At 36.9% G+C, this 10,435-nt stretch overlaps 1 protein-coding gene across 1 annotated transcript; it reads right to left on the reverse strand.

The window, feature by feature from the left end:
* Positions 1-7,916: 7,916 nt before the first annotated feature.
* LOC120167211 (histidine-containing phosphotransfer protein 1-like) lies at positions 7,917-9,331 on the reverse strand. Its single transcript, XM_039176293.1, has 7 exons — positions 9,168-9,331; positions 8,941-9,071; positions 8,785-8,853; positions 8,442-8,513; positions 8,284-8,356; positions 8,042-8,198; positions 7,917-7,981 (listed from the first exon to the last, which is right to left on the reverse strand). Exons 1-6 carry the CDS (start codon positions 9,225-9,227, stop codon positions 8,154-8,156), a joined length of 450 nt encoding a protein of 149 aa, XP_039032224.1. The 5' UTR covers positions 9,228-9,331; the 3' UTR covers positions 7,917-7,981; positions 8,042-8,153.
* Between the last annotated feature and the right edge of the window lie 1,104 nt (positions 9,332-10,435).

The following is a 10,435-nucleotide window of genomic DNA, read 5'->3' on the forward strand; positions in this document are numbered from 1 at the left end:
CAACGCTATAACAAAAGGAAATGGATGAAGACTACAAGACTATCTGAAGCCGATAAAGTTCTACAAGAGAACAAGAATGAAAGCAAACCTCTCAAGATGGTTTATATATTCAAAATGTCTCCTACAAATGATCCCAAAAGTGTATTTATAGTATTTCTAAGAAGCATATGAAAAGACTCAAAAGATGAAAACATTATCATCAATTTAGCAATAAAATGCACTTGAATGCTTTGTCTCTTATCTTCAAAGTTGGATGAATATTCTATATCATTTTGGGGATGAATCTAGACAATTTGAAGCTGAATTTGGCCTTAATTTCGTCCAAGGGGTGGAAGATCTTGCTATTCCATGCTGAAAATTGTCTTGATAAGTGAATTAAATCACCCTTCATTGCATGCTCCCTTGAAGAATATGAACAGCCCTTGAACTTAGATGATAACAATCAGCTTTGAATGCCTTTAATAGGTGAATTAAGAGTCCTTCAATGGATTGTCACTTGGCTGAAGTTGAAAAGACTCTCCCTTGGCTCAAAACTCATCCAATCATCCATGCATAAATTCCCGTAACAAAATTCCAGCCTGCACTGTCTTCAATAAATCGATCATATCTCAAGCTCCCGATATCGGATTAAGGTGATTCAAAAGGTGTTGGAAAGCTAAGAGATAGAGGAATAATGTCCAATTGATTTCTAGAACCAAACACATCTGTATCGCATCCAGAATTGGAAGACATTCTGACTGACATTCTTGCATATGATGAAACCATTTAACTTCTCTCATGCACCTAGACACAAAGGTGAACTTTATTCAATATTTAATTGAAAACATGCATGAAACAATTAAGAGTTAATATAATAAAAGAACTAATTGATGAATGAACTAGATGATTTAAATGCAATGCTTGAATGAACAACACACTTATTAAATGCAATGAATGTTATGCAAACTTTAAATTCTCATGCAAATTCATGCATAAGCAAAGTAAAGTATTCCTCCCTTATTATTCCTTTTTCATCACGTTCCAAACGTGATGTAAACATACTCTCCATAGCTGTTTGAAATTCCTTAGCCCTTGCTCGTGTGATGGGGCCACTTGGGTACTTCTCCGGGTCTTTGCTATTGGCTATATCAGTCCCTCCCTCTTTAAAGCGATTTGTCCCCAAATCATCACCTATATCATAAGGAGACAAGTCAGCAACATTGAAGTTTGCACTGACATTAAACTCACCTGGAAGATCTAATTGATAGGCGTTGTCATTGATCTCTTGACTATTTGGAATGGTCCATCTCCCCGAGGCAGTAATTTGGACTTTCGTTGTGCCGGAAACCTTTATTTCTTCATGTGCAGCCACACCCAATCCCCTGGCTCAAAAGTAGTTCGCTTACGACCCTTATTTGCTTGATGCTCGTATTGCTTAGTTCGTTTTTCAATGTTCTCCCTTACTTGTTGATGAAGCTTCTTAACAAACTCAGCTTTGTTAAGTCCATCTTTATTCACAATTTGATCAACAGGTAATGGTAACAAGTCTATCGGTGTTAATGGATTAAACCCATACACCACTTTGAAAGGCGTACGCCCGTAGTAGTATGGATTGAAGGTTGTATGCAAACTCCACATATGGTAAACTCTCTCCCATGTTCTCAAATTCTTCCGAATGATAGATCGAAGTAACATGGAAAGTACTCGATTCACCACTTCAGTTTGACCATCCGTTTGAGGGTGGCAAGTGGTGGAGAATAGTAACTTAGTACCAATCTTAATCCATAGGGCTCTTCAAAAGTGGCTTAAGAACTTCATATCCCGATCAGAACAATAGTTCTTGGTATACCATGTAGCCTTAAAATTTCCCTGAAAAACAAAGTAGCAATAGTGAGGCATCATTAGTTTTGTCACAGGGAATGAAATGAGCCATTTTGGAAAATCTATCAACAACTACAAAGATGGAGTCTTGTTGTTCTTTGTGCGAGGAAGCCCTAGCACAAAATCCATTGAAATATCCATCCATGGTGCTTCCGGTATGGGTAGTGGTGTGTAAAGTCCATGTGGCATGACTTTAGATTTGGCCTTCTTGCAAGTAATGCAACGCTCACATAACCTTTCCACATCTCGTTTCATTTTGGGCCAATATAGATGTTCTTGAAGTATAGCCAAAGTCTTTGCTATCCCAAAATGTCCCATTAATCCTCCTCCATGGGCTTCCTTAGTGAGCAATTCTCGCATGGAACCTTGAGGGACGCATAATCTCCCTTCCTTGAATAGAAAACCATCATGCTTAAAGTATTTATCAATCGTCCCTTTCTCACAAGCTTTATAAATTTCCCCAAAATCAGAGTCAGAAACATATAAGTCTTTAATAAAAGTAAAACCCAACAACTTAGATTCCAAAGTGTTTAAAAGAACATACATTCGTGACAATGCATCGGCAACTATATTCTCCTTACCTTTCTTGTACTTGATAACATATGGAAAAGTTTCAAGAAACTCTACCCATTTGGCATGCCTTTTGTGAGTTTATGTTGCCCCCGAATATGTTTCAACGCTCATGATCGGTGTGAATGATGAACTCCTTAGGCCAAAGGTAGTGTTGCCATGTTTCCATTGCCCTCACAACAGCATATATCTCTTTGTCGTAGGTAGGATAGTTAACCGTAGCTCCACTTAATTTCTCACTAAAATAGGCTATAGGGTCCACTTGAGGCTCCAATTCCTACACCTGATGCACATTCAATTTCAAAAGTTAAATTAAAATCAGGTAGAGCAAGTAAAGGGGCATGTATTAAACAATCTTTAATTTATTAAAGGACTTTTCTTGATCTTCCCCCCAAAGAATTTAGAATTCTTCTTAATAACACTTGTTAGGGGGCGGCTATGGTGCTGAAGTTTGGGACGAATCTCCGATAAAACTTGCAAGTCCATGGAAGCTCCTAACTTGAGAAATGATTGTTGGTCGTGCCCACTCTTCAATGGCTTTAACCTTCTCTTTGTCAACCTCCAAACCTTCATAACTCACAACGAAACCTAGGAAAACAACCCTGTCAGTACAAAACGTACATTTTTGTAAATTAGCAAACAATTTTTCCTTCCTCAAAACAAGTAAAACTGACCTCAAATGTTGAACATGTTCTTCCATGGTTTTACTATATATTAGAATGTCATCAAATAACCACACAAAACTTACCCAAGAATGGCCTAAGAACATGATTCATTAACCTCATAAATGTGCTTGGTGCATTAGTTAAGCCAAAAGGCATAACCAACCACTCATAAAGACCTTGCTTCGTTTTGAATGATGTTTTCCACTCATCACCTTCCCGCATTCGTATTTGGTGATAACCACTCTTAAGATCAATCTTGGAAAAGAGTTTAGAACCGCTAAGCTCATCTAACATGTCATCTAGGCGAGGAATAGGGTGACAATACTTTACCGTAATTTTGTTTACCACTCGACAATCCACACACATGCGCCAAGTTCCATCCTTCTTGGCACAGTAGAACGGCACGGCACATGGGCTAAGGCTTTCCCTCACGTAGCCTTTCCCTCACGTAGCCTTTTTCCATCAACTCAGATACTTGCCTTTGCAATTCCTTAGTTTCTTCGGGGTTGCTTCGGTATGCTGGTCGGTTTGGAATGACGGCACCAGGAACAAAGTCTATTTGATGTTTTATGCCACGAATAGGTGGCAACCCACTTGGTATTTCTTCCGGAAATAGGTCATCAAACTCCTGCAATAAAGACACAACAAAAGTAGGCAAATTTTGATCAAGGTAGTTAGTGTTAAAAAAATTTCCTTGTACATGAGCACAAGGCTTCCTTTGCCGTCATTAAACACTTTTTCAACTCTCTCTCTTTAGAAAGAATGATAATTTTCCTTCCCTCATTTTGATCACACTCTTTTGCTTTTACCTCCATTTGGTCTCTCTCTTTGGCTTTTTCAAATTTTCTCTCAATTGAATTTGGTCTTCATGTATTTGCTTTGGTGAAAGTGGAGCTAAAGTGATCTTCCTTGCCTCATGGGTGAATGTATACCGGTTGGTATAACCGTCATGGATCGCTCGCCTATCAAATTGCCAAGGCCTTCCAAGTAGTAAATGGCTTGCGTACATTGGTACAACATCATATAATACCTTGTCTTTGTACTTCCCTATGGAGAAAGCAATTCGAACTTCCTGGTCACCTTGAGTTCTCCTCCATCGTTGAGCCATTGTAGTTTATAAGGTTGTGGATGCCTTTGTGTTGCCAAGCCAAGTGTATCTACCATTAAGGTACTAGCAACATTAGTGCAACTACTCCATCAATAATAACAAAGCATATATTTCCTCCAACGTGGCAGCGAGTATGGAAGATATTTTCACGTTGTTCATCTCCTCCATTGGATTGCACGTTTAGACTCCTTTTGACAACAAGGACCTCTCCTTCCACGGCATGCTCTAATTCTTCCATATCAATGGTAGCATCTTCATTCTCATCCTCTTCTTGTTCCGATTCAACTTCTCCATCATCTCGAAGAAGCATGGTGTTGCGATTTGGACATTGGCTTGCAATGTGTCCACGCCCCAAACACTTAAAACATTGTATGTCACGAGAACGATTTGGAGTGGCGGCAGTCTTACCTTTGCTGGTTTCGGCAATGGGCTTACTTCCTTTGGGCGGTCCTCCTCTTTCGTGGGATGGCAATGGAGGAGTCTTCTTGTATGAACTTTGCCCCCATTTTGAAGTTGCACTCCCATAAGATCGTGTGGCACCCTTCCTTTTGAGTTGTTTTTCCACCTTTATGGCCATATGCACCATGTCTTCCATCTCCACATAATGTTGCAACTCAACCACGTTTGTAATGTCCGGATTAAGTTTCGCTAGGAATCTTGCCATTGTGGCTTCTCGATCCTCATCGATGTTGGCTCGAATCATGGCCACCTACATCTCTTTGTGATAATCTTCAACACTTCGGTTACCTTGTGAAAGGTTTTAAAGACAGTTGAATAACTCCCGATGGTAGTGGGTTGGAATGAATCACCTTCGCATCACTGCTTTCATTTCATCCCATGTAGTGATAGGATGTTCTCCATTGCGTCTCCTACTTGATGTCAATTGATCCCACCATATTAGTGCATAATCCATAAACTCAAGGGCATCAAGTTTTACCTTCTTGAGTTCGGAATAATCATGGCACCCGAAGATGTGCTCTACCTTCTTTTCCCATGCTAAGTAAGCCTCGGATCCGTCTTGCCTTGGAATGGTGGAATGAAAATCTTGATATTAACAAGATTATCATCCATTAATAGACGAAACCTTTGGGGCCTTATACCTCGATTTCCCATTCTTTGTTGTGATGCACGATCTTCTTCTGGTCTTTCCACTTCTTCATTTCCTCCTTGATTGACATCTTCTTGCTCTCGAAATCCTTGAGTACGCTCTTTTTCAATACGGTCAATACGTTCATGGAGAGGTTCCAACTCTTCCCTCAAAATCCTAGTCAATTCACGCACCATGGCTTGAATTTGTAGGTTTGGTTCAACGGTACCTATAACTTGAGAATTGTCTCCCGAATGATGAGACATAATTAGTAATAAAACAATACCTCACACAACAAAAAAAAAACCTCACCAAACACTCCAAGAAAAGTCACTCCCACTCGTGTTTCACTCGGGATGGCTTTTACCCTTAATGATCACTCTTGCCTTTTACCACTCGTGCTTTGATTTCAAGTCCTTTTGTGAACTTTCTCAAGGCTTACAAGGTCTAGTGGACTTCGGCTGAAACAATTATGGTTTGGTAGTACGATAGTGAAAAGAAATTGGCTACAAGGAAAAGAGATGGTAAGCAAAGGTAACAAAAATTGAACAATTGAATATAAAGATGAAGTAAATATATATTTTTTTCTTTAAAGATGAAAATAATTACTCCCTCCCTCTTTAAACTTTTTTTTTTCTTTTTGACTATTTTTTTTTGATTTTGTACTGACCTGGAAGAGAGAAGAATGATACGCTTACTGAATCGACTAGCTCTGATACCAAATGATATGATCTCGATTATATGTTTCGAGTCATATATGTGAATGTCCGATCGTGATTCTAGTAAAAAAAACCTCGTAATGATAGCTTGAACTCTGAAATTACATAAATATAAACATAAGAAGGAAATGATATGAAATAATAATGAAATGATGGAATGAAAAGAATGAGGAAGTTGTTTGAAGGTAATGGAAGAGTGATGGTTGTTGTGGTTTGATGATAATGAAAATAGATGGTGAAGTATGAATGGCGTTGTCGTGGCAAATGGTGTTGTTGTGGCAAAGTGTGTAAGGATAAAGCGGATTGTGACCCGTTAGCTATTTGGAGCTAAGAACCATCAATATAAAAAAATTGGAATCGAAATGGTAGGGTATGGAACGTGACCCACTAGCTATATATGAGCTAGGAACCAACGCTATAACAAAAGGAAATGGATGAAGACTACAAGACTATCTTGAAGCTGATAAAGTTCTACAAGAGAACAAGAATGAAAGCAACCTCTCAAAGATGTTTTATATATTCAAAATGTCTCCTACAAATGATCCCAAAAATGTCTATTTATAGTATTTCTAAGAAGCATATGAAAAGACTCAAAGATGAAAACATTCTCATCAATTTAGCAATAAATGCACTTGAATGCTTTGTCTTCTTATCTTCAAAGTTGGATGAATATTCTAGATCATTTTGGGGATGAATCTAGAAAATTTGAAGCTGAATTTGGCCTTAATTTCGTCCAAGGGGTGGAAGACTCTTGCTATTCCATGCTGAAAATTGTCTTGATAAGTGAATTAAATCACCCTTCATTGCATGCTCCCTTGAAGAATATGAACAGCCCTTGAACTTAGATGATAACAATCAACTTTGAATGCCTTTAATAGGTGAATTAAGAGTCCTTCAATGGATTGTCACTTGGCTGAAGTTGAAAAGACTCTCCCTTGGCTCAAACTCATCCAAATCATCCATGCATAAAATTCCCGTAACAAAATTCCAGCCTGCACTGTCTTCAATAAATCGATCATATCTCAAGCCCGATATCGGATTAAGGTGATTCAAAAGGCGTTGGAAAGCTAAGAGATAGAGGAATAATGTCCAATTGATTTCTAGAACCAAACACATCTGTATCGCATCCAGAATTGGAAGACATTCTGACTGACATTCTTGCATATGATGAAACCATTTAACTTCTCTCATGCACCTAGACACAAAGGTGAACTTTATTCAATATTTAATTGAAAACATGCATGAAACAATTAAGAGTTAATATAATAAAAGAACTAATTTGATGAATGAACTAGATGATTTAAATGCAATGCATGCTTGAATGAACAACACACTTATTAAATGCAATGAATGTTATGCAAACTTTAAATTCTCATGCAAATTCATGCATAAGCAAAGTAAAGTATTCCTCCCTTATTATTCCTTTTTCATCACGTTCCAAACGTGATGTAAACATACTCTCCATAACTGCTTGAAATTCCTTAGCCCTTGCTCGTGTGATGGGGCCACTTGGGTACTTCTCCGGGTCTTTGCTATTGGCTATCATATCACCTGTTTTTAGGGTTTAGAGATGATTAAGCTTTAATGGTTACTGTTGGATTAGTACAGACATGAAAGAGGTTACTTGACATTATTATTCGGCTTCGGAGACATGCTGAAATGAAACAAAATAGTCCAGATTTGCATTAATGTTACTCATTTTTAATGGAAAATGACTGCAAACTAGTTTGATATCACCCTTTTCAGATCCATGTTAAGCCTCTGCAATTCCGACATCTTTGATGTATTAGGATTTCAGGTCTCAGAACTCGATCTTCGTTTCATTCACTCATATGTTGTTATTAAACAGATACATGATTGTTTTCATTATGAGATCAAATGATTAAAACCAGAAAAGCACTTTGGAGGAAACAGACGGAAGGGTTTTATTCACATTCTTTGTCATTGCTCACACACTGGAGATATGATACAAGCTTAAGCTCGAAAATAGATAGAGCCCTTCATTAGGGGATGTACCCTACTAAAACTGCAATAATTGAAAAACAAAAAAGATAAAGAAAACAAATTTTTCTACAATGCCAAAATATCATATTTGGTCCCATGTTCTTTCTCTGCAGATTTATATGTCTCTTTGAAGCCGACTATTACATAGGAATTGAACCTCCAGCAGACAAGATCTGTTGTTCAAGCTGCAGTAAATAAAATGGAAAATCAATCCTTGGAGTTACCAAAGGATTAAAACATGTTTGGATAGAAAGAAACCACTAACATTACCTGGAACATAGATTCAAGCTTGGTTTTCACAAGAGAATACTCATGCCTCAGTTGTTGCAGACATTTAAGACACCTATACAAGACAATCAAACTCGAAACTTCTCATGAACTATTAACAGTAATGAAATGTGACAATCTAAGGCATAAAATAAACTCACCCTTCGACATTCTGCTCCTCGCAGTAGTTGCGGAACGCAATGCAGGCTTTCTGAACTCTCTGAGCACCAATGCTGTTAATTTGAGAACATTTTACCATGATAAAAAGTATACATGAAGAGCAATTTGCATGTGAAATTTATATAATTAAAAAGATTCTTCCATGTGGTGGAACCCCTATAATGCAATTTTTGAAGTACAGATAATTATGATTGCAACATTACAAATGTTACAGTTTGAATCTGATTTAACCACTGAAAAACTTGTTTACCAAACAATCTAATGATCTCATCTGAAGCTAAAATTAGTAACTGAGGTTAAAAGATTGAGAAAAAAACAATTTACCTGGAGCTACTACCTTTGAACTGGTGAACATGAGCATCAACCCTTTTGAAATCTATGATTGGCTGCTCTCTATAGATGAAGATCACATTAAGACATGGAGAAAATGCAAAGATAACAAAAGGAAATTGATTAAAAATTGTAAAGTAAAACCCTCACAGAGCTTTAGCGAGTTCATTGAGAAGCCTTTCAGAATCTTCAAAGAAAAGGGTCACCACTTCAACCACAAAATCTGGGTTATTCTCATCTTGAAGGTCTTGAAGTTGGGAGAATTGTTCATCCAGAAAATCCTACACAAGGAACAAGAAAGAACTCATCACTCAAAATCTAATATCCAAAAACCAAAGAAAGCAAAGACAGAGAGTTGCTGATATAACAAAACTAACCTCATGATAGAGTGAGGCTCTATAGTCAACCAACCGCCTTTGCAACTGAAACAAATCCATTGCAGCTTGCTTTTAAGGTATATTTCCCCCTCACTTGCAGATCTTATAGAGAACTATGTCATGTGCTGCCTTTAAATGAAATGGAAAGGTGATGGCTGAGCCAAGAATCTTGCCCTTCAAAGTGGACTATAAATAATAACTACAATATATGTAAAGTCACACACCTTCCCTTCTTCTCTCTCTTTCTCTCCCCTTTTTTCTGTTGATTTTTTGGTAAAATACACAAATGGTCCCTTACCTATAGGTTGTTATTTTATTAAGTTCCTCAACTATTAAAAATTATAAAATGATCACCTAACTATTGATATGTTCTAAACTCATCATTTTCCATTAAAAAATTTACAATCATTTGAGCTGGATGTTAACATGTTGATTGAGATATGATAAAAATTTATCTTAGAATCATTTGAATTATGTTTTGTAGATCGACTCTCCGTCATATTATGTCGTCGATCTCATACTTGAAATATTATATCGTCGAGCCAATACTTGAAAGCAATGACAGTGCCAGTAAACATCATTAAAATATAACTTTATCATATCTTAGACAACAAGTTAACGTCCAACTTAGACGACCATCAATTTTTTAACGGAAAAAGATGAGTGTAGAACACATGAATAACTTGGATGATTATTTTATAACTTTTAATAGTCGAATGACTCAACAAAACAGTTCCTTATAATCGAGACTATTTTATAACCTCTAGTTGTCAAGAGACTAAATAAAATAGTATTATACAATCGAAATACCATTTATATACTTTAGCAATTTTTATATCCCTCTCTCCTCTTTCTGGTTACGACTCCTTTGCCTTTTCTGCATTTTAACCTCATCATTTATGAGCAAGTTGAAAACTCTGTACAAACTAAGTGGTTTCTATGGTAAAAGAGTTGTAATTATTCTTTGAGATTCTGAGTTCGAGCACCATAGATAACATAGGTGTGGATGATATATATATATATATATATATATATATATATATATTAAGGCATCACAAGATCCAAAACTTGATCCCATGGATTCACATTGCCATATTTTTCCTTTACCTTATCTACATTTTAGCCTCATCATTTATGTTCCAAAGTGGCAGTTTTTTAATCTGAAATTAGGCTGTGATTCCTTAAATTTTCTCATTTTTTTTCTTGAGTAATTATTGTTGTTTCTGTCCCCCATCATTTTCACCAATTGTTTATTATTTTGTTTTTTT

Source organism: Hibiscus syriacus, unplaced genomic scaffold (genome assembly GCF_006381635.1).
Source record: "Hibiscus syriacus cultivar Baekdansim isolate YM2019G1 unplaced genomic scaffold, ASM638163v2 tig00111671_pilon, whole genome shotgun sequence".
In the NCBI taxonomy this organism is placed as follows: Eukaryota; Viridiplantae; Streptophyta; class Magnoliopsida; order Malvales; family Malvaceae; genus Hibiscus; species Hibiscus syriacus.

Bases quoted from the DNA above. Each gene is read 5' to 3' on its own strand.
- LOC120167211 (XM_039176293.1), bottom strand. From the start codon at position 9,227: ATGGATTTGTTTCAGTTGCAAAGGCGGTTGGTTGACTATAGAGCCTCA. The intron at 9,072-9,167 runs GTTAGTTTTGTT...TTCCTTGTGTAG, and splicing joins GAGCCTCACTCTATCATGAG to GATTTTCTGGATGAACAATT. The intron at 8,357-8,441 runs GTGAGTTTATTT...TGTCTTGTATAG, and splicing joins GAGGAGCAGAATGTCGAAGG to GTGTCTTAAATGTCTGCAAC.